This window comes from Cyprinus carpio, chromosome A16 (assembly GCF_018340385.1).
Source record: "Cyprinus carpio isolate SPL01 chromosome A16, ASM1834038v1, whole genome shotgun sequence".
In the NCBI taxonomy this organism is placed as follows: domain Eukaryota; kingdom Metazoa; phylum Chordata; class Actinopteri; order Cypriniformes; family Cyprinidae; genus Cyprinus; species Cyprinus carpio.
Window position 1 is genome coordinate 7369094 of NC_056587.1, and position 25464 is coordinate 7394557.

A 25464-nucleotide genomic window follows, 5' to 3' on the forward strand; every position below is an offset into this window, starting at 1 on the left:
CTGCCTTTTTCACATTAAGTAGTCTGTGAAAACACACGCTTTATAGCTTTTGTCTAATAATAACTGCTGTGTTGTGAATTGTTGTAGTATGGTGGGAATTTGGTGAGTAAGTAAATGGATTTACTTTTTCACATTAAGTAGTCTGTGAAAAGAAACCACTAAAACTAGTGAAAAAATCATTTATGAGAGGTAGCGTTTCACATAAGGGTGAGTAAAATGGTCGCAAATGTGACAAAAATGTACCTTCAACAAAAATTCAAAGTCTAGTTGTTGTTTCCATATGTAATTTCATGATTCTGATCTTATAAGAGGGCACGCTAGTGTTTCTTGAATGCTGCAACAAACTGTGCGAACTGTGATGTCCAATTTGCAAAGAAATGAACAAAAGCATCATTATAGGGTGAATTCCAATCAGAATATACGTTCCCTTTCCAGTCACAACTTTGCCATCTTTTCTTTGGGTCATATTTACCTAACATATTTATTGGAAAACAGATTTCTAACATTTCTTTACGACACAGCCTTGAATTTGCTTTTGAGTAAGGTGTTTGAATCAGACTCAGTCAGGGAATATTTGAGAGACGACTCCCTCACTGAATCATGAATCATTTTTGGTAATGGTTGATTATTATCAAAACATATTGAAAATACTGAATGTTGGTATATTTTATGTTGGTACTTCTGAACAATCTTTATCAAGTGACTTGATATGTTTATCAATTAAACAGTCATTTGGCTTATAATTGTGCCATTTTATGAGCTCTTAAATTCCATTTTTCTTCAATTTACCCACTATTGGGCTGAATGGCAACAAGCTTATTTTGGACCTAGTATGCAAAACTGTACTAAACTTAATGATCATCAGTGTCATTTAAGATAATGAAATTATATTTCTTCCAGGGCCAAGCACCAGTTTGGTGTAAGCCTACATAATTTTACATTTAAAGATATGAGCTTTTGTTTTTTCAGTTACATGCCTCGGTAATGATCTCTGCTGACATGTCTACAGCAATCTCAGCCTCATGCAAAATACTATAGTAACAAAGTCACATTGCATTCCACATACTGAGCACCCTGTGTGAGGGAAGGTGGGGTTGACCAGGAGAAAACAGCTTTCCTCTGAAACAGTACTACAGTACTCTGAGGTATTGAGGAGTCCTTTACCCATCTCCAAGAGGCACCCAACTTACCTGTTTCCACTTAGTGTGGCCAACCACGCTGGCCAAACATCGAGCCAGGGCTGAGCGTCAGGCAGCAGAGGCTGAATGAACAGAGAATGGTGTCTGAAGTCCTGTTAGAGTTCTTAAGTACCCAAGCACAACCTTGACTTTGCCGAGTATTCTTTTCCCGAGTGAGCTACATGGCCTCTCAGCATCACGTCAACAGAGGAGTTCAGCTAATGTGTTTGTGATAATTCCCTCAATGATTTTTACTCTCAGTTTATTTGCTGAATCTACGGTTTTCAGGGTCGTCGTTTATATGGATCTTGCCAGCTGAAATGAGACACTGCTTTCTTGTGTCCTCATGTGAAATACTTGCAGTTTGTTGAGTCAATGAAACAGTCAGCTGTGCACTTGAGATGTCCATAAGATCTGTGGACAGAAAGACATGCATGTTATTTGGACAAATTAAGCAAAATTTTGTTAAGGATCAAGGGCTGGTCCCCCCCTTTTTTATCTGTCAAAGTCTTTGGGACAAGAAAACGGCTGATTTTCCTTAAGGAGGATTTAGCTTTGCCCTATCATTTTTAAATAGGCTTGAACAGTCTTACCCAGGCAAAAAGGATCTGCATGTGTGAAAACCAAAATCCTTTCCGTCACACTCCTCTGCCTCTTCATAGCGATATCCATCCCCACAATACGCAAGTTTGCACTCTGAGAAAAAGAAAGAGAAAAGGGGAAGAAAAAAAAATCAGTGAAATATACAGTAAAAAGCTGGCAGCTGTGTGGCAGCAAATGTATATGGTAGTAACATTTTAAGCTTTACAGACTGAACTCAAATTAGAAGACATATTTCATTAACTGAAATAATGTTAATTTACCACATTACTAAAATGTATTTATCACAAGTAGATTTTTCACAAATTGTGGCAAATACTAATATATAAAAGCTGAATTGTGTCAAACACAAATACAAAACATAATCATGGTAATGTACGACACTAAAATAATGTAATAAACATTTATTAAATAACTTAAGATATAACATAAAACTCTAAATTACGTAAGTGAAAAGAAAAAAAAACTAAGAATAAACCTGGCAAGAACAAATGGTATTTCAACCCGCCTAAAGGGGAGGAGCCAACCACTCTATAAGTCGGCTCAGAGAGACATTTGTCTGATTTTTTCTTTGTCAGGGAACCCCTGCATGACACAGACGGGCATGGTGAGTGCGTCACTTGCCTGGGCACCACCGACACTGAGGCTGCACTCACTGGGACTGAATGCTGTCACTGCGAGAGCATGAGTCTCGTCTTGCTGCTCATGGATCGCCTCATACAAGACGGTGATGCTTACAGACAAGAGCTTGAGCAGCTGGCTGTCTGGTGCAGTCTTAATAACCTGGAGCTCAACACGCTCAAAACAGTGGAGATGATAATGGAGAAACACCCCTGCACTCCCCCCACTCACAATCATGGACAGCACTGTAAAAACAGTGGAGTCATTCAGATTCCTGGGAACCACCATCTCTCAGGACCTGAAATGGGACACTCAACATTGACTCCATTGTAAAAAAAGGCTCAAAAAAGGTTGTACTTCCTTTGCCAGCTGAGGAAATTCAACCTGCCACAGGAGCTGCTGAAACACTTCTACTTAGCCATCGAGTCTGTTCTGTGCACATCAATAACTGTCTGGTCTGGTTCAGAGCCGCAAATACCAGGACAGCCAGGCACAAGAACAGTTTCTTCCCTCAGGCAATCTACCTTTTAAACAGTTAAATGCCCCCCCCCCACCCCCACATTGTGCAATAAAGATATGTGCAACAACCTTATATTTATTTGTTACCACCTACATCCTAGTACATCCCTTCATCTCACTCTATTCTATTCCTATTCTATCATCTATAGCACAACTCTACATACATTTTATTTTCACTTCAGATCAGTGAAGATGATGTGAGCCAGGTCTTCAGAAAGGACAAAAGAAGAAAGGCACCAGGCCCAGATGGTGTGATACCAGCCTGTCTTAAAACCTGTGCTGACCAGCTGGCCCCCATCTTTTCACAGATCTTCAACAGATCACTGGAACTGTGCGAAGTCCCTGCCTGCTTCAAATGCTCCATCATCATCCCCGTCCTAAAAAAACCTAAGATATCAGGACTTAACGAATACAGATGGCTCTACTGTGGCTCTAACGTCTGTGATCATGAAGTTGTCTGATAAACTGTTTCTGGCTTATCTGAAGGACATCACGGGACCGTTACTGGACCCCTTGCAGTTTGCTTACTGAGCAAACAAGTCTGTAGATGATGCAGTCAGCATGGGACTGCACTTCATCCTGCAGCATCTGGATAAATCAGGGACTTATGTTAGGATCCTGTTTGTGGACTTCACTTTGGCCTTCATCCCAACACCACCAACCCAACACTCCTCCAGACCAAACTTAAATCTCTTGAGATTTGTGTTCGAGGGGGTGGCTTATCAATATAAAGTCCTGACATTCAGACTGTTGCTGGCTCCACACACGTTTACGAAGTGCGTGGACACAGCTCTTTCCCCTCTTAGACAGATGGGAATCCGCATTATGAATTACCTCAATGATTGGCTTATGCTAGCCAGATTGAAGGAGGAACTCACAGGTTACTCAGCCACCTGGAGCGGCTTGGGCTAAAAATCAATTTAACCAAGGGCTCTCTGTCTCCCAGTCAGCAAGTTGTCTTCCTGGTGACAGTTATCAATTCAGCCTAGATGCAGGCATGGATTATGCCGGTACTTTCCCTGATGATTCAGCAGCTAAAGGCGTAATTTATACTCAGCACTTCACATCCCCTCTGAGTTTTCCAGAGGATTCTTGGCCTCAAGTCTGCTGCCTCGTCTGTGATTCCTCTGGGCCTGCTTCATATGCAGCCCCTTCAATACTGGCTCAGATGTACCATCCCACACTTGGCGCCTGGGACGTTTTCATCTCAAGGTAACCCACAGCTGCATCAGAGCTGTGGCCCATTGGAAAACTTCTCGCCTGTTTCAGTCAGGTGTCCCATTGGGACTGACCTCCAGAGGGAAGATGGTCACAACAGATGCCTCCAACTTGGGTTTGTAGGCACTGTACGACTCCTGATCAAACCTGGAGCAACGTTTATACATCAACTGCTTCGAGATGATGGCAATTTTTCTGGCCCTGAATGACTTCCTACTGGCCTTAAAGGGGCACCACGTTCTGGTCCACTCAGACAACATGATGGTGGTAGCCTGTATAAATCACCAAGGCGGTCTTAGGTCATGCTTCCTTCACAGGATGTTGCAACACCTCCTCCTGCAATCTCCTCTTGGTGAAAGCAGTTCATGTGCCGGGCAGAATGAACCAAGGAGCAGACATGCTGTCCAAAGGCAATGTAGTGCCAGGAGAGTGGAGACCACATCCCCAAATGGTTCAAATGATCTAGTCTACCTTCAGGGAGGTAGAGGTAGACCTCTTTGGCTCAGAAGACAATGTTCACTGCCCTTTTTTCGAAGCAGTGAAATGCCCTGGCCCACGAATGGTCCAGTGCTCACTTGTTTGCCTTCCTCCCAGTTGCCCTGCTTCCTCGGGTCATCAGACGGGTTAGGGAAGTCAGATGCTCGGTCCTCCTGGTGGACCCGCACTGGAGGAATCAGATATGGTTCCCCAAGTTTATTCAGCTGCTATCGGCAGCCCCTTGGCCAATACCATTGGGGACAGACCTCCTCTCACAAGCGAGAGGCATGATTTGGCATCCCTGGCCAGAGCTGTGGAACCTTCATGTTAGGCCACTCAACGGGAACCTTTACAGCTCTCTGCGAGTGTAACTAATACCATTTTGGAGGCTAGACCCACTTCTACAAGACGCCTCTATGCCCTTAAATGGTCAGCTTTTTCTAACTGGTGTACAGCATGGAACGAAGACCCATCTTCCTGTGATGTGTCATCCGTGTTAACCTTTCTGCAAGAGCTGCTGGATAAAGGGCGCACCCCTTCCACACTCAAAGTATATGTGGCAGCCATTGCAGCAAATCATCCTCTCATGGCTGGCCAGTCAGTCAGCAAAAACGACCGTCAGTCTTTTCTGACTGGTGTGCAGAATGGAACAAGGGGCACACCCCTACCGGCGGAAACTTGGTCGGAATCATCTGTAGTCCTTTGAGCCACTCCAGGCACCTGTCGCTCAAGACTGCCCTCCTTTTTGCATTAACGTTGGTCAAGCGAGTATGTGACCTGCAAGCACTGTTAATCAGTGCTTCATACCTTGAGTTTAGGCCTAACAACTGTAAAGTCATCCTCAAACCAAGACACGGCTATGTGCCTAAGGTGCTCTCAACCCCGTTCAGAGCATAGGTCATTACCCTTCTCATGCTATAAGACTGCATATGAATCAAAGGCTGTCGCTGACTCTCGAAAGATTCTGATAAATAGTGCTCTAAGCTGACTTATATAGTGGTCAGCTTCTCCCCTTTTGGAGGATGAAACGCCATTTGTTCGTGCAGTTACACGAACTTGAACAAATCAGTCTTCAATATCAAAGTAAACATGAGTTTTCCCTATATGCGTTCAATGCAACACTCATTCCCTTATCTAAGGTAACTGGAGCATTATTTCAATTACATTAAGTCCCATTAGTTTCTCACAGTATAGAGGTTTTCACTGTTAAGATTACAATGTATATACAGTGGGTACGGAAAGTATTCAGACCCCCTTAAATTTTTTTTTACTCTTTGTTATATTGCAGCCATTTGCTAAAATCATTTAAGTTCATTGTTTTTCCCCATTAATGTTCACATAGCACCCCATATTGACAGAAAAACACAGAATTGTTGACATTTTTGCACATTTATTAAAAAGAAAAACGGAAATATCACATGGTCCTAAGTATTCAGACCCTCTGCTCAGTATTTAGTAGAAGCACCCTTTTGATCTAATACAGCCATGAGTCTTTTTGGGAAAGATGCAACAAGTTTTTCACACCTGGATTTGGGGATCCTCTGCCATTCCTCCTTGCAGATCCTCTCCAGTTCTGTCAGGTTGGATGGTAAACGTTGGTGGACAGCCATTTTTCAGGTCTCTCCAGAGATGCTCAATTGGGTTTAAGTCAGGGCCCTGGCTGGGCCATTCAAGAACAGTCACGGAGTTGTTGTGAAGCCACTCCTTAGTTATTTTAGCTGTGTGGGGTCATTGTCTTGTTGGAAGGTGAACCTTCGGCCCAGTCTGAGGTCCTGAGCACTCTGGAAAAGGTTTTCGTCCAGGATATCCCTATACTTGGCCGCATTCATCTTTCCCTTGATTGCAACCAGTTGTCCTGTCCCTGCAGCCCCCACAGCATGATGCTGCCACCACCATGCTTAACTGTTGGGACTGTATTGGACAGGTGATGAGCAGTGCCTGGTTTTCTCCACATATACCACTTAGAATTAAGGTCAAAAAGTTCTATCTTGGTCTCATCAGACCAGAGAATCTTATTTCTCACCATCTTGGAGTCCTTCAGGTGTTTTTTCATGTGTCTTGCACTGAGGAGAGGCTTCTGTCGGGCCACTCTGCCATAAAGCCCGACTGGTGGAGGGCTGCATTGATGGTTGACTTTCTACAACTTTTTCCCATCTCCCGACTGCATCTCTGGAGCTCAGCCACAGTGATCTTTGGGTTCTTCTTTACCTCTCTCACCAAGGCTCTTCTCCCCCGATAGCTCAGTTTGGCCAGACAGCCAGCTCTAGGAAGGTTTCTGGTCGTCCCAAATGTCTTCCATTTAAGGATTATGGAGGCCAATGCGCTCTTAGGAACCTTAAGTGCAGCAGAATTTTTTTTGTAACCATGACCAGATCTATGCCTTGCCACAATTCTGTCTCTGAGCTCTTCAGGCAGTTCCTTTGACCTCATGATTCTCGTTTGCTCTGACATGCACTGTGAGCTGTAAGGTCTTATATAGACAGGTGTGTGGCTTTCCTAATCAAGTCCAATCAGTATAATCAAACACAGCTGGACTCAAATGAAGGTGTAGTGTCACAGCAAAGGGTCTGAATACTTAGGACCATGTGATATTTCAGTTTTTCTTTTTTAATAAATCTGCAAAAATGTCAACAAATTCTGTGTTTTTCTGTCAATATGGGGTGCTGTGTGTACATTAATGAGGAAAAAACAGAACTTAAATGATTTTAGCAAATGGCTGCAATATAACAAAGAGTGAAAAATTTAAGGGGGTCTGAATACTTTCCGTACCCACTCTATATATATAGGAAATATGGAATATTTAAGAAATATGTAAGAAATAGAATTCCTGGGATGAGAGCCAGCTCTGCAGTTTAGCGGTCATTGTACAAAAATATTTGACTGCAGAATGCAGTGATCGACCAGTCAGAATGGAGTATTCCAGAGAGCCGTGTAATGAATGAGAGCATATGTTGGGGTGACTCCTGAATGAAGGTGTTATTCTTGGATTCATTTGCTAGACAGGTCCGTATTATTCCCATTTCAGAGTGCACTCTTACATTAAACCACATTCATTTACAGCATGTTGTTGGGAATAAGCTGTCAGCTGGAGTGCCGACGTTTCAACCTGATACTTACTGGCACAGCCATCTGTGACCACCTTATTTCCGTCATCACACTCCTCTCCGTTCTCAACTTGCACGATGCTGTCTCCGCAGAAACCCTCCTGGTCGGGATCACGCTCCATCGACTGGAACGGTATTAACTGCAATCAAAGAGTCTTTTACAGACCGCAGAAACTAAATTCACTATATTTGTAAAACTATTAAGAAATAAGATGTCTGTCAAAAAGAGTCTGTAATGACTGTAATTGGGTGGTTGACATAAATTTATTTTGGGAAGTTGACCTAGTTGACATGCTGCAATTCATATTTTATTTTATTTTTGATAATGCATTTATAATTACTATATATACCGTTTAATGAAGTTATGACAAACTAAATGGAATATTTGCAAATGAAAAAGAATTGTCACATAACTGGGTTATTAAATTAAAAACTATGTTGTGAATGTGAATAGGGTAAAAACTTTTATTATTATTATTATTATTAATTTTATATTATTTAATATTATTAAAACTATTATGAACTACTAGATATCACTATACTTTCTCCCTTTGATTAATCACAGTACATTAAGGCAGTTTTTTTTGTATTACAAATTTTCTGAAATAAATAGGCAAATGAGGCACAACCTAATTGAATATACACTAATTTGCATAAATTTACAGTACAAAAATCTGAATATTGGATACTTTTTTTCTACAATGGGAATTTGGGATATTACATCAGGCAGAAAAATTAAATAAAATAAATATCAATAATATCAATAAAATTGTATAAATCAGGTAAATTATAAATGAACAAACCCCTATCTATATGAATATAGATAGGAATAAAACTGTAAAGTTTTATGTAAGTGATTCTGAAGTGAATTTCTGGTTCAGTGCAGAAGGAAAAAAATGTTTATGTATTGTAAAAGATATCTACAGACACAGAGAAAGTGTTATAAAATCAAAACTGTGTATTAAATTAAAATGAAATGTGTATTTCGGATGTTTTCTTTCCACTAATCTGAAAAAAGACAAGGTATGGAAGGAAAATATCCAAAATTGATCAGTGCTGGAAAAAACAAAAACAAAATAAACAAACAATGGTTTTGCCTGTAGTGTCTTGTAGCATTTAAGATAATATATAAACTAAATAGTAAACCTTTTATAGAACCTAAAATATGCATTTCCTAACACATTCATATAATTTGAACACAAAAAAGTTGTTAAAAATAAAGTTTCTGGACAAGTAATATGCCAACTGTCCATTTATAAATTGAATTTGGTTTAGATCACATTATTTATGGGCACCTGAATTGGCATCCAGCCTTTGATGTCTTTGAAGTAAAGTGACCTCTGATCTTTACGGAAGGCCAAAGCGTTATCAGTCTTGAGGCGCTTCAGCTCCTGTTCGTTATTCACCACAAATATCTGCAGCACAGACATGAAATATTATCAAATGTTGGACTGGCAAAATAAATTATGGTTGTAAAATTGAATATCATCCAAAAATAAACAAATTAAAAAAATCAATCCAGTGCAGTGTACAGATATCTGGGAATATTCACGCTTAGTTTGTAAAGCGTCTTGGCAATGCTGGCTTACCGCTGGCACTCTGGGATAGCTACCCCAGTGGTCAAAGGAGGGGTTGTTACTCGAGGCAGCACTGCAGCCACAGCGGCCTGTTCTGCCTGGTTGTCCCTTCTCCCCTTTCTGTCCTACCATGTACATTCCTGGAGGAGAGGTAAACAACATTGAACTAAAGACATAAATGTCCCTCCATGTGATGCAAAGTAATGAAGTGATTTTAAGAGCTACTAAACCTGGCCTCATCTATCACGAAGAGAAAGCAATTGAGTTAATATGCACACAAACCAAAACAAGACAGCAGCTGTCCTGTGAATAAAGTGATGACATAATATTTGTAATTCTGCAAGAAGCTTGGCTGCTCCAGCCGTCAGTTAAGGACATGATGTCATGCTGTCAGTCTCCTTTGAGGCTTCTGTTTCAGTCATGGATCAGGTTGCTTGTGAAGCTAAATAGACCAGTGGTGGGATTTCCTGCAGTGATTTAAGATCCATGTGCTTCACCGTCTGCTCATGGCGAATGCTGCAGTATCATCATGTGATCCTGACAGGGCCGTAACCACCATAGACACTGATAAATAGAGATGGCCAAATGGCCAAAATTCTTGCACTGCTCTGCTGCACTCCATAACAGAGTGCACTGTTTTTTGTTGTTCGGACAACAAAAAGGTTTAAAAGCTAGATTTTTATGCTAGTCTGCCCCAACGATCTAATAGAGCTCGTCAATTTCAAAATGATTTAGATGGCCAATCAAATCAGAAGAAACAGTCGAGCAACAGATAAGGACAGCTGTTTTAAGTGTTTTGCCTCGTTTTCTCATTAGACTACTGCGTGATCGTCGTTGCTAGGAAAACTTTGCTTTATTTACATGTTTGTCTTACCCTGGTAAATACGTGCTGAAGTGGTGCTTGGTTTTGCGTTTGCCTATCGCGGGACTGCCCAGTTTCAGTCTGCTAAATAGGGAGGCGTGACCAGCTGACTTCAATCACAGGTAATCAGGCAAATATATAAGTGGCAGGTTTCACCGCGGCAGCGGTTGCGGCAGCCCTCGTGTGAAGCCTCCCCGTGTGAAGACCGATGAGTGTAAAGACCATCGACTCTACCTGCGCGACTCCACCGAGCAAGGACACCGACAGGGCACTTGAGTATTGCTTTTCTCCCCTTTCATTTTTGTATAGCTTGTCCTCAAATACTTATTTCGGTCACTTGTAGTCACTATGTGCTTTCAGATCTCTACTATCACTACTAACTCTCAAAGAGCACGCTATGTACGTCGAAGGAAGGCCTGCCCAACAAATCTACGGCCTGTCCCTCTGACCTCTACTACTATGCTCTCTATTCCAGTTGGTCTCTGGAACTGCCAGTCTGCTGTTAACAAAGCAGACATTCATTTCTTCTATTGATACTCATTCCGGTCTCAACCTCATGGCACTGACTGAGACTTTGATCAAACCTGAAGACACTGCCACTCCTGCAGCCCTCTCCACTAATTTCACTTGTTCCCACACCCCTCGTACGACTGGGAGGGGTGGAGGTACTGGTCTTCTTATATCGAAAGATTGGAAATTTGATCTTCAACCATCACCTACAGGTAACAGTTCATTTGAATCACATGCAATTACTGTAACCCACCCTGTTAAAATCCACTTTGTGGTCATTTATCGTCCCCCAGGTCAATTGGGAATCTTCTTGGAGGAGTTGGATGTGCTGCTATCAAACTATCCTGAGGATGGTACTCCTCTGGTACTGCTTGGTGACTTCAACATCCACCTAGATAAACCCCAGGCTGCTGACTTCAACACTCTGCTCGCCTCATTTGATCTCAAGTAAGTGTCTACTACAGCGACTCACAAATCAGGCAACCAACTGGACATAATCTACACACACTGGGGCAGCTGTGGCCTAATGGTTAGAGAGTTGGACTTGTAACCAGAAGGTCGCAGGTTCGAGTCTCGGTGCTGGCAGGAGTTGTAGGTGGGAGGGAGTGAATGAACAGCACTCTCTTCCACCCTCAATACCCACGGCTGAAGTGCCGTGCCTTGAGCAAGGCACTGAACCCCCAGTTGCTCCCCGGGCGCTGGATATAGCTGCCCACTGCTCCGGGTGTGTGTTCACGGTGTATTCACTTCTCATTGCTGTGTGTGTGCACTTGGATGGGGTAAATGCAGAGCACCAATTCCGAGTATGGGTTACCATACTTGGCAAATGTCACCACTTTCACTTTTCACTTTCACACACTGTTGCTCCGTGGACAACTCTTTAGTTGCTCCACTGCACACCTCAGACCACTCCCTCAGTACTGCTAACCTAGCACTTACTCCTGAAGCGGAACACACGCAGCTCACCTTTCGACGGAACCTACGCTCACTCTCTCCATCTCGCCTGTCCTCTGTGATTTCATCCTCACTTCCTTCACTCTCTCAGTTTTCAGCTCTGGACAAGAATACTGCTACGGACACTTTTTGCTCCACTCTAACCTCTTGCTTGGACAACTTTTGCCCACTGTCGTCTAGACCAGCACGCACCACCCCATCTGCCCCCTGGCTGTCCGATGTTCTCTGTGAACATTGCTCTAAACTCAGGGATGCAGAGAGGAAATGGCATAAATCAAGAAACTCTACCGACCTCAGTGTGTATCAGTCTCTCCTCTCTTCCTTCTCTGCAAATGTCTTCACTGCTAAAACATCATACTACCACAACAAAATTAACAACTGTTGTGACGCTCAGACACTCTTCAAAACTTTCTCTTCTCTTCTTAATACGCCTCCACCTCCTCCTCCATCGACTCTTACAGCTGACGACTTTGCAGTTTTTTTCACAAATTGGAGAGGAAATATCGGTGGAAGATTTTCTGTATCGCAGGCTGGGGATAGGTTTACAACGACTAATGCACACTCTCTCTCCTCCTTCTCTCCACTCTCAGAGATGGACGTTTCCAAACTTATCCTGTCCAGTCATCCTACTACTTGCCCGCTTGATCCGATCCCCACTCACCTCCTTCAAGCAATTTCTTCTTCAGTCATACCTTCACTTACTCACATTATCAACTCCTCTCTTCACTCTGGAACGTTTCCCTCAGCATTTAAGCAGGCTCTGGTAAGCCCACTGCTGAAGAAACCATCTCTAAATTCAGCACTTCTAGAAAACTAAAAAACCGGTATCCCTTCTTCCATTCATTGCAAAGACACTTGAATGAGCTGTGTTCAACCAGCTCTCTATGTTTCTTGTACAGAACAACCTCTTGGACAGCAACCAATCTGGCTTCAAAAGCGGCCACTCAACTGAGACTGCCCTGCTCTCGTTACTGAAGCCCTGTGACTGGCAATAGCAGCTTCAAAATCCTCAGTACTCATTTTGCTGGACCTGTCTGCTGCTTTTGACACCGTTAATCACCAGATTCTCCTGTCCACCCTCAGAAAGATGGGGATCTCTGGAACCGCACTCCAGTGGTTTAAGTCCTACCTTTCTGATAGATCCTTCAGGGTGTCTTGGAGGGGTGAAGTATCTAAGTCACAACAACTTGCTACTGGGGTTCCTCAAGGCTCAGTACTTGGACCACTTCTCTTCTCCATCTACATGACGTCATTAGGATCTGTCATTCCGAAGCATGGCTTTTCCTATCACTGCTACGCTGATGACACTCAACTCTACTTCTCATTTCAACCAGATGACCCAACGGTAGTTGCTCGCATTTCAGCCTGTCTGAGTGACATTTCTAGCTGGATGAATGATCATCACCTTCAGCTCAACCTTACTAAGACAGAACTGCTGGTGGTTCCAGCTAACCCATCGTTTCATCACAACTTCTCTATACAGCTGGGTTCGCCAACCATAACTCCTTCCAGGACAGCCAGAAACTTAGGAGTTGTGATGGATCATCAGTTAAGCTTCACAGACCATATTGCTACAATGACCCGGTCCTGCAGATTTGCCTTATACAACATTAGGAAGATTAGACCCTTCCTGTCAGAACAAGCCACCCAACTTCTTGTCCAAGCTCTTATTCTCTCCAGACTGGACTATTGTAATGCTCTCCTGGCGGGCCTGCATTCTGATCCAGAATGCAGCAGCGAGGGTTGTCTTCAATGAGTCAAAAACAGCTTACGTTATTCCTCTCCTCATCAGGTTACACTGGCTACCAGTAGCTGCTCGCATCAAATTCAAGGTACTGATGCTTGCCTACAAGACGACCACTGGCACGGCACCAACATACCTAAGCTCATTAGTTCAATTTTATGCGCCCTCCAGAAGTTTGCTCTCTGCAAGTGAACGACGCCTTGTGGTGCCATTCCAAAGAGGTTCAAAGCAGTGTTGGGAGTAACGCATTAAAAGTAACATGAGTTAAGTAATCCAATTACTTTTTTCAAGTAAGAGTTACTCTTTCAAATAAGTAGCACCAGTTCCCTTTCAGTCGGTCACTCTCGACATCACGTCTTCGTTCCCTCCTTCAGGGAACAAGGGTTACATACATAACCGAGACGTTACTTTTTTCCATTTATTGACTGACAGCTCTCCTGTCCTCATGTTGAGAGAAATCAGGAGTAAGTGCAGAGGCGTTGTGTGCGCTGTGTAAACATAATGATTAGTTCTAGACTGAATGTTAACATATTTACTCATCTCACTTACACAAAAGCAGAATCAGTATATATATATAAAAATGACTTTAAATAAACATAACATTTGTGTTTCTTTTTTTATTATTATTATTACTTAAGAGTGTTGAACTTTCTTCTCCTATTCTTCATACAATCCAGAATGGCAGCACAGCTGAAAGGTGTATAGACATGAATTTACATTTTCTTCAGCCTGAGGCTTATTAATTTCACTTTTGGTGTGAAAGGATTTTTTTTACCTCTTGTCAAAAATAGAACTTTTTTATTTTAAAAACAAACAAGCAAACCTAACTCAGATTTTAAAATAATACGAAAATAATTTAGAAGTAACGTAATGCATTACTTTCCATAAAAAGTAACTAAGTAACGTAATTAGTTACTTTTTTAAGGAGTAACTTTCCCCAACATTGAATATAAATAATTTTATATAATTATTTTATTTGACAGAAAGGACTTTTATTTACTATATATGTGAGATATTTTAAATAAATGGAGTTGTTTTTAACTTTCTTCAAGGTATCAAGGTTTCTACAAAAACATTATGCAGAAAAACGGTTTTCTAAATTTAGCTTTGCACTCACCGGAAATTACACTTTATAAGTGTATTAAAATGGAAAATGTATTTACTGTAAATGGTAATAATACAATTATAGTGTTTTTATTGTATTTTTGATCAAACAAATGTAGCCCTGGTGAGCATAACACTTCAAAAACATTAAATAACGAATTAACCCTATATATATATATATATATATATATATATATATATATATATATATATATATATATATACTGATTCATACAGTATATATATATATATATATATATATATATATATATATATTTAAAAAATGAAAATCAAATTTTATAAAATCGCAATTAATTATTAGAATTTACTTTTCACTTTTTTTAAAAAAAGTATTAATTTTTGTTCTACATTTTCCATTTAATTTCTCCAAAGAAACTACACTTTCTTAAAGACCACAAGAGATTTGAGAACTGATAGCAGTTGTATTTAAATTTAATACCTGAGGCGGGCAAACCAGGAGGGCCAATGTGACCAGGGACCCCCTGAGGGCCTGCAGGACCCATGGGTCCAGTTGCACCAGTGTCACCTTTTGTGCCCTACATCAGAAATCAATAATAACAGTCCTTTATTTCCAGTCCTTTTGCACTGTTATCATGTTGCTATTATGTGTTTGGGGATGGATCACCTGCTTTCCCCTTTTTCCTGGGCGGCCAGTGGGTCCCCTGTTCCCTGAGCTTCCACGCTCTCCTTTTGGGCCCATTTCACCCTGAGAAATTATTTTAAAATCACATATAAAATTACTTTTGTTTTATTATGTTACCTAATAATAGACCAATTATTTTTATATATAATTTAAAAAATATATAAAATATTTATAATAATATGCAATAATATTTTCAGGACCTTCTGCCCAAGCATTCCAGGAACACCCATTGATCCCTGAATCAGTATAAAAGAATAAATGATGAATTAGAGCAGTTATAATTTGCAATATAAAACTAATTGTACTATAGTAAATTACCTTGTCTCCTTTTGAGCCAATTTCACCTCTTAAACCTTGTGAGCCCTATGAGGACAACATCAAAACAGCAGAAGAATACTGAATAACAATGAACAACTGGGGTAAAAAATGAAAGCATGAACTGAAGGATGAATAAAAGTGGGTTCAGAGAGGTAACTTACTTTTTCTCCCTTATGTCCAGGAAAGCCCTGCAATAAATGAATAATATTCAGCACACAAGAGTACATTATTCTATCTCCATATGACAAGGCATTATGACTGCAGCAGTCCTAATTCAGGAAACAAAACTGTCCAGACCTTGGGTCCAATTGGTCCTCTTGCCCCTGGCATGCCCATCAGCCCTGGGTCGCCTTTCTCCCCCTGTTAAACACACAGGGATCACCTCACTGGACACTAAAGCACACTACCATGCTGTCACATCATTGTGTCCTACTGTTAAGGTCCATTACAATTCATGCTTGAGAAACACAACTTTTCCCCTATTTGCATTTAAAGTTCATGCCTAATTAGTTAAAAGAGTATACTGTATACCAGGGGTTCCCAAACTTTTAAGCCGGCGACCCCCATGATAAATGCGCTGCTGCCCCGCGCGACCCCCGCACCCCCCCCCCCTCAACAACCCCTTTTTTTGGAGCCTCCAAACACCTTTAACTTTAGCAAACAGCGGGATACGCTGTGTTGCTGCGCGTGATGTACGTACGTAACTTGATTGTGATTGACACTGACGTAATCTCGTAATGTCTGGGACAAAATTACAAATTGAATTAAAATATATATATATATATATATGTATATATATATATATATATATTATATTTTTTATTTGTATCAGAATTTTCTGCAAACACCATTTAACAAGTATTGAATTAAAATTAATTGCAACAAAAATATATAGGGCCTATATATTTTTTCCACTTTTTTTATAGAAATCATCTCGCGACCCCTGCGCCGGGGGGGTCGCGACCCCCACTTTGGGAACCACTGCTGTATACCATATACTACAGTAGTAGTAATAGTAATAGTATGTATACAGTATATACCCAGCTGTGTGTGTGTGTGTGTGTGTGTATATATATATGGAACATCAAATAGTTTAATAATTATTTTTTATGAAATAACATTCTGAATAAGAAAAAAAAGCCAGCAGGTGGCAGTAAATGTCTTTATGAGTCTTTCGTACATTCGAATGGCTGATTCATTCGAAATGAAGTAAACGGCTCTCTTTATGAATGTGCCTTTGAATCATTGATTCACACGATTTGTTCAAAACGCGGATTTATTCAGAAACAAAACACCTAGGAGATGTGCAACAGTTCTGCTGTGCTGTGGCTTTATACAGTAGGTAATATTTTTGTTGGCAAAACTGAGCAAAAACAGTAAATAAAGCAGTGTTTAAAATATAACACAATATTTACTTCTTATTTACTGTACTGTAGTATGAAGTCACATTTGCACTCTGGAAAAATAGCACTGGTGTGATATTGCTCTTGCTGCTTGTGTGATACCGTGATATCATGTGATATTTAAAATATGAGACAAAAACTCAACAGGAGCATTTTTGCCCCAATATCTTGGATTTTGTGGCATAATTGCATTTATGAAGTTGTTGCCTTGCATTATATTTGTCAACAGTCAACAAGGTTTGGGGGCTGGGCCAGTGCGTTAACTGCGTAAAATTTTTTAATCGTGTTATTTTTTCATAACTAATAAATTGAGTTAATGTGTTAAACTGAAAGCCCTAATATATATAATTTTAAATAAATTTATTTTATTTCAATAAACTTTAAAATATAATTTATTCCTGTGATGCAATGCTGAATTTTAAGCATCATTGCTCCAGTCTTCAATGTCACATTGTCTTTCAGAAATCATTCTAATATGCTGATTTAATATTAATATTGAAAACAGTTTTGCTGCTTAATATATTATAATATATTTTTTGGAACCTGTGATACTTAACCTGTGAACCTAAATTGGAAACTTTTTTCTTTTAGGATTCTATGATGGATAAAAAAGTTAAAAAGAACAGTATTTATTAAAAATAGAAATATTATGTAACAATATACACTACCGTTCGAATGTTTGTGGTAAGTATTTTTTTTCTTTTTCATTTTCTTTTTTGAAAGAAATGAATGCTTTTATTCAGCAAGGATGTGTTAAATTGATAAAACGTGATAATAAATACTTATATTTTTAGAAAAGATTTAACTTTATTAATCAGATAATCCTGAAAAATATTAGAGGTTCCAAAAAATATTAAGCAGCACAACTGTTTCCAACATTGATAATAAATCAGCATATTAGAATGATTTCTGAAGGAACATGTGGCACTGAAGACTGTAGTAATGGCTGAAATTCAGTTTTGCATCACAGAAATAAATTTTATTTTAAATTATATTACTATATACAGTGCCCTTAAAAAGTATTCATACCCCTTATTTTTTTTTCATGTTTTGTTTTGTTGCAGCCTTATGTTAAAGTGCTTTAAATGACTTTTTTTCCCACATCAGTCTACACTCCATACACCATAATGACAAAGGAAAAAATATTTGTAATATCTTAGCAAATTTATTAGAAATGATTCCATTGCATAAGTATTCATACCCTTTTCTGGGACAGTTGAAATTCCGCTCAGGAGCATTCACATCACTTGTCAGTGTTGCTCAAATTAATTTGATTGGGTATGATTTGGAAAGGCACATACAGGTGCATCTCAATAAATTAGAATGTCGTGGAAAAGTTAATTTATTTCAGTAATTCAACTCAAATTGTGAAACTTGTGTATTAAATAAATTCAGTGCACACAGACTGAAGTAGTTTAAATCTTTGGTTCTTTTAATTGTGATGATTTTGGCTCACATTTAACAAATCCCACCAATTCACTATCTCAACAAATTAGAATTTGGTGACATGCCAATCAGCTAATCAACTCAAAACACCTGCAAAGGTTTCCTGAGCCTTCAAAATGGTCTCTCAGTGTGGTTCACTAGGCTACACGATCATGGGGAAGACTGTTTTCTGGACAACTGTCAGATCAGCAATCATTGACATCCTTCACAAGGAGGGTAAGCCACAAACGTTCATCGCCAAAGAAGCGAGAGTGGCTTATAGACAACTCTGTGAATGTCCTTGAGTGACCCAGCCAGAGCCTGAACTTAAACCCAATCAAACATTTCTGGAGAAACCTGAAAATGTGCATCTGCCCCCATCCAGAGCTTGAGTAGTGTAGAGGTGAGGACAAGAATGGCAGATAATTGCCAAATGCAGATGTGCAAAGCTTGTCGCATCATACCAAAAAGACTTGAGACTGTAAAGGTGTTTCAACTAAGTACTGCATTAAGGGTATGAATACTCATGCATCATGAATCTACTTCATGTTAGTTCATGTCTGTGGTAGAGGAACTAACATGAAGAGAGAATACAGTTATGTTCTATGGTTCAGGAATTGTGTTCATGCGATGATGGAAATTATTACTCACTTTAGGCCCAGTTGGTCCTTGCAATCCAGTTGGTCCCTGTCGCCCTGGAAGACCAGGAAGGCCAGTGTGCCCCTGTAACACATGTAGCATCATTTTACACAAAGAGAGAAATATACATTTAAAAGGTACTATAAGCTTTAAAATAATCAGTTCCAAATGTCCTTGCATATTGGCAGATATAACTAAAATTGATGTCTTGGTAAAGAGTTCTTGGCTTAAAAATAATTTTTGAATGCTCAGATTGCTGATGTTGTTTTGGCTTTTATATCTTTAGTACACAGGTTTTGGCTGTCTAATGCAGTGCCTCAGCACAGTTACCACACATAATAAAATGATTAGGACAATTTTCATTAAAACATAATTGTATTACACTATTTTATTAATTGATAAAATAATCCCTTATATAACAGAACTTGCTATATTATGGATTTTTATCACAGATGGAATACTGTATCAATCAATTTCTGTTTATCTTTATTTTCCTTTCATTTCATTTTTAGTTTTAGTAATTCTAGTACTACAATATATTTCAGTTATTACCAAGGCAACATTAAGTTTTTCATTTATCAATCGATGTTTATTTATAGTGCACATTTAAACACAACCAAGGTTGACCAAAGTGCTGTACAATAAAAGAATCACAATGACTTAAAAGGGAACAAGATATAGAAATAAAAACAAAATAAACAAGCAAGGGACAATTAACAATAAACAAGAGAGACCCAAAATAACATAGTTAAGGAATGTTAAAATACAAGGAGAAAATATATATAATAAGAAAGAAATTAAATGTGATGGATGGAACCTGTCTAATGTTAAGAGAAAGCCAAGGTCACATGATCTTAAGGTTCTAGAAGAAGTATACAGGAGTAATTAATCAATTAAGTATTTAGGTGATGGGTTTTGAGGGCTTTGTAGGCAAATAATCTATCAATCTATGATTGACAGGGAGCAAGTACAGAGATTAAAATGGGTGAATGTGCTTATATTTGCCCTTTCCTTTGAGCAGTCCAGCAGCTGCATTTTGTACCAGCTGCAGACGAGAAATGAAAGCTTGAGTAACGCCATAATATAGCAAATTACAATCAATCAGATATGTTACAAAGGCATGGATTGCAGTTTCAAAATTGCTCATGGATAAAAAAGAGCTTAACTTTAGTAAGAAGGCAAAGTTGATAAAAACGTGACTTGACAACAACAAAGATCTGTTTGCCAAACTTTAAGCTGCAGTCAAATAGGATTTCCAAATTTCTGGCAAAATCAAAATCAGCAACAACAACAAAGTTTTTGTTTGAGCCAAACATAATAATTTTGGATTTCTTTTCATTTAGATTTGGAATTGCTTGAAAGCCATAGTTTAATTTCTTTTAAGCTATCAACAGCGGCAAAAGAGAGTGTTTATTGTTAAACTGTAATGTAAGATAGATTTGGGTGTTGACAGTATATAGATGAAAAAACACAACATATTTATCAAAAATATATGCCAGGGGGAGCATATACAGGGAAAACATCACAGGTCCAAGAATTGATCCCTGCGGAACACCACAAACAAAAGGTATATTTTGGGAGATGAGTGATGCCCCAGATAAACAGTAAACCACCTATTTGACAAATAAGAGTAAAACCACTGTAATACAGTAACACCCACACAAGTCTCCAGCAGGGAAGAATTTCATTGAGGACCAAATCAAATGTAGTATTTAAATCTAAAAGGATTATAGCCATGTATTTCCCTGAATCAGTCATGAAGGTTTTACTTATATTTTATTTAAGCTCTGAATTTCAGATTTTTTATTTTTTTTAAGTTTTAGTTAATGATAACAACATTGATACAGTAGATCATAAATGTAATTGAGACAGGCATGTGGCCAAATGTAAAGAACACAAATGTTCTACAGCTGAGGACAACATGTCTTCAGAGTGCTTTGAGGGATAAAACAGCCATCAGAAGAGAGAGAGAGAGAGAGAGAGAGAGAGAGAGAGAGAGAGAGAGAGAGAGAGAGAGAGAAAGAGATCTCCTAGCTTTAATTAAATTATGTGCTAAGGGCAGGAGCCGGGCATTGTGGGAGAGGGAATGATTTATTGGGCTGCCCCAGCAGCACTAAGCTAAATTACTATGCAATCCTACAAAGCATCCTGCACCAGCAGCACTCCACTCTCAGTGGCCGTCTGGAGTAAAACAATGCACCAGCACACCCAAAATCCTGTGCAGTGGTTTAGTGGCTTCTCGGTTTACCCACAGCCCCGCTGTACAGTAGGTATTACTGACTCTGGTCCCAAATGCCTTCCAGGAAACCACATAAGCTCACAATGTGATTGTGGGACAGGAGCCATGGGGATGTTCCAATGTGGACTGAACCTAATGATGGTGACCACAAGTGTCCCCTGATGTCTAGCTCTCTGCTGCTTATAACATACTGAAGATCATGTGACCTGTCTACCTTTGTCAGTGTTTGGCTTGCATTGACTTTCCTTCAGCTCACGTTATGCTGCAGCTGTAAAAGTGTGTGCATCTCACATTCCTTCTTCTTCCCTTTTTTCAAAGTAAATCCACTTATTGGAAAACAGAGGACAGTGAGTCTCACCTTTTGTCCAGGCCTTCCAATTTCACCCTGCAACACAGAGGAGGGGAGGAGGGAATAAGAACAGAGTCAGTTTATCGGTATGTTACAATATACAATACAATATACAATCTAGAGAGTCACTGAATGTTTATACAGGAATAGTTTATAAAGTCATCATTTCTTATGCAAGTTTGCCCTTTCACTCTTCTGCAAAGCAAAAAAAAAAGAAGCAGTTTTTGGCAAAAACAGAGTTGAAACTTTCTTCAAAATATATTCTTTTGTGTTTTCTGAGCCTGGTTCAATGTTAGTACCTATTTATTACACTGTTATTATAATTACTATAATAAGTACATAGTATGCACATGCTGATTAGGACTGTAATATAAAGTGTAACCATAACAAGAATAATTTAAATACAATCTTTTTTGTTTCCTTAACTAACAAGACCAATTAGTCAGCTTCATTTCTCTCTCGTTCTTAATTGCTTTTCATGCTGTTTTGTTTGCATATATATATTTACATAAGTATGTGTCGTACCTTATCTCCCTTTGGTCCCTTTAGTCCCGGCAGTCCAGCAGGACCCTGATCATAAAACAAACATAACTGTTTAATGCTTATCCAAAACATCTGGGTAAAACCACAGCAACTATATATTTATTCTGACCAAGAGTGTTGACTAGAACTCATAATTTTTGTTTCCAAATCGGTTTACCAAATACTTTTCCTGCCTTCCATTGGTTGACACAAAAACAATAGCCCCTCCCTAAACTCACTTCACTAATTGCTGTGATTTTTGCTGTCAGGCGGAGTGAACAAAACAATGATAAAAGCACCACAGAGCCACAGTATTTATACTTTTTGAGGAAATCAGCCAATGAATGGCTTCCCAATAGTTCCTTATGTACTACATCTTTAAAACCTATGACTGTAATGGAACAGGATGCATAATGTTCTTGGCTGACAACCTCAGTAATATTCGCTACATAACTGATAACCTATGACAGAGATGAAACTGTATTGAGATTGGACTGAACTTTCAGGGCAGGGGTGAACTCTCTCTTGAGAATTTGAGTGTCTGTGTGTGTCTCTCTTGGGGTTGTTTCTAAGAATGGTATGATGCAGCAGAGGCTGGCAGTGGAAAAAGGTCTATATCTATCTGCTCTAAATGTGGCGCGTTAATGGCCTGCTGTGTCGTGGGGGCCAAACTGGTCACATCTGTGTAACTACAGAAAGACGTCTGGGGAACTCACATGGGTCTCACATGCTGAGAGGGTTATGAAGGCTAATTACAGAGCTGGAACTGACCATTGTGACAACCCTATATTCTGCTTCCCTGAAGCACCAACTACGCAATCCTAAACAAATTTGCATGTGACTTGCTTTTACTTATAAGCAAGTTTTAGACAGTTTTTACTACTTGAGTTTGTCATGGTCTGTTCATGTAAATATAGCTTATGGGTCATTGATATGACACTATTTTTTGTCTGGATCAATTCATATGTTCAGAAATAAAAAATAAAAATGGTATTTATAAATCCTCTTCTATGATGGGTTAGGTTAGGTTGTAAATGTATGAATTATAATGAAATATGATGTAAAAATAAAAAAAAATATATAAAAAAGGGGTTATAAAGTATATAAATAAAAAAAGGGGTTATAGAGTAAAAAAACAAAAAACAGGGTGATACAACTGTCCTGATATTATAATGAAGGGAAAGACCTCATTAAAATAATTAAAATTTTGAAAATAAAATCTTAAGTAGTTTGACCTAATTGTTTAAAAGTATTTCTGGACATGTAAACAAATCTAAACAAAATGTTTCCTTTTTCTCATTGGCCCTTTTTTCTGTCTAGTTTGTCAAATGTTCTTGTACACAGTCTTTGTCATTCAAACAGTGTAAACAATCAACATACTGTAGCCTCCAAACAGAACAACTACAGATCATTGTGGTATGACATTTCACTCAATATGAAAAAGGCTGATGCATGCTTTCATTTTAAAATCTTGTACATTTTTGTGCCAAAAAATGTCAGCTGTTTCATATCTACATAGTTTTGTCCTCAACATTAAAATTTGAAGCACATACCTGAAGGCCAGGAGGTCCTGCTGGTCCCGGAGGCCCTGGGCAACATGTGGGGGTTGCGGGATTGTGCTTATCTTCTGACTTACATTCATTTGGTTGAACAACAGTCACAGTCTATAAGATAAGTCATAGAAATTTACTGGAAACACTGATGGAAATGGGAAAATGTTAAAAAAAATAGTCCATAAATAGTTACAGTTTTTGCAGTTTCAGTGGTTTCACCATAGAATATTGTGGTCATGGGGACAAAAGAATGTACTTATTGACACCCTGAACCCTGGAACCTAAACCAGGTGCTTGATCAGTTGTCATGAATCAGGACTCACCAGAGGGCTCTGCCGCCACAGCGAAGGGGGTGGAGGGAAGAGAGGGGGCGGAGGTGGACTCAGTAAACAGCAGGGGTTGAATTTCTTTCTGGTTTCCAGCAACTGGAGATCTAGATGAGGGGAAATAAGGTTCATCATGAGGAACATATCAACAGACACGTGGTTCAGCTGAACATTGTTTCACTCCACTGTCTTGGAAAAGAGGGACTGAAACACATGACTGTGTGTTTGATACTATGACACTTCTCAGGTGGAAGAAATAAGGAGTGTAATGAAAGGTCCTTCATAACTGAAATTAAAGATTTCTCTGCAAATATGTAATGCAGGTGCTTTTCTTATAAAAACAAAAAAATTCTGAGGCATTTATAATGATTTCATCAGCTGGTGTCAATGGATTTTTTAGTGAATCACTTCTCAGTTCACAGTTGCATTTAATATGAATATGAACTACTAATATCTGACAACCACTTTTTGTTGTCATACTGAACAGAATATGTATTGATTTATCATTTGAAACCTAACATGCTTTGAATAGTTTTGCTGTAAAAAATCTCTTATAAAATAAATGGTGCAATGATACTGATGCATTATGACCTCAGTGCCCATTTATTTATTTATATTTCACTTTTTTAAACACACACACACACACACACACACACACACACACACACACACACACACACACACACACACACACACACACACACACACACACACACACACACACACACACACACACACACACACGCATGGGTATAAAAACTAGCCCATTAAAATGACAATTATTGTTGTGCAAAACCAAAAGTGACCATATTAAAAAAAAAATTCAATCAATCAATCAATCAATCAATAACAGTACAATAAAATAGAAAGTCCAGAAAGATGTTAACTTTGCAAAAACAAGCACTTGCCTAATTAAACTTTTCACTGCAGTATTGGCTGACAAAACTAAAACACAGCCATTTTGCCATTAGAGATAACAACCAGAGATAAGTTATTGATGCCTGTAGGGACATTTATTGCAAAAATAGGGCAAAATATTTCCTTTATTTTCATTACAGGCATGCGGACTCTTCTAATTTTACTTGAAATTTTCCTCATATATTCAAGCAAATCTTTTAATACTGGGACACATTTTACTCAGAGTGCATACTATATGTTTGCACACAATATATCAAGATTTCATAAAGAGCAGTGCAACATATTTATGTAATGAATACTCTGCAACTGAATTTAATTTGCATGATTCATGAAAATACCAAATTAATCTATCAAAAATGTTTTTGCTGGTGCAAACAGTCTGATTTGCATATCATGTGCAAACATATTTCACTCTGTTAGAGAAAACCTCTAATATCAGCCTACCAAACGTGCAAAGGACAGTGATGTCTTACCTGTTGGATGAGGGAATATATTATCCACGTAAGAGAATGACGCCACATAGCAGAGGAGTTGCAAATATAGTCCAAGTGTGAACAGAGTCATGCTGCCGGCTGCGGTCTACCTCCAATAGCACCGAGGAGTGATCTGAGGCAGTCTAGCACTACACCTCTCTCTGCCC

At 39.1% G+C, this 25464-nt stretch overlaps 1 protein-coding gene across 1 annotated transcript; it reads right to left on the reverse strand.

The window, feature by feature from the left end:
- Window positions 1-155: 155 nt before the first annotated feature.
- On the reverse strand, window positions 156-25464 carry LOC109067291 (acetylcholinesterase collagenic tail peptide-like). The gene is made up of 17 exons (XM_042772319.1): window positions 25298-25464; window positions 23904-24013; window positions 23581-23691; window positions 22031-22075; window positions 21515-21541; window positions 18930-19001; window positions 15748-15810; window positions 15612-15638; window positions 15451-15495; window positions 15333-15368; window positions 15115-15195; window positions 14929-15025; window positions 9307-9434; window positions 9013-9132; window positions 7731-7857; window positions 1772-1874; window positions 156-1592 (listed from the first exon to the last, which is right to left on the reverse strand). Exons 1-17 carry the CDS (start codon window positions 25386-25388, stop codon window positions 1523-1525), a joined length of 1353 nt encoding a protein of 450 aa, XP_042628253.1. The 5' UTR covers window positions 25389-25464; the 3' UTR covers window positions 156-1522.

Bases quoted from the DNA above. Each gene is read 5' to 3' on its own strand.
- LOC109067291 (XM_042772319.1), bottom strand. From the start codon at position 25,388: ATGACTCTGTTCACACTTGGACTATATTTGCAACTCCTCTGCTATGTG. The intron at 21,542-22,030 runs GTACGACACATA...TCTGTGTTGCAG, and splicing joins AGGGACCAAAGGGAGATAAG to GGTGAAATTGGAAGGCCTGG. The intron at 1,593-1,771 runs GTAAGACTGTTC...TTCTGTCCACAG, and splicing joins TGCAGATCCTTTTTGCCTGG to ATCTTATGGACATCTCAAGT.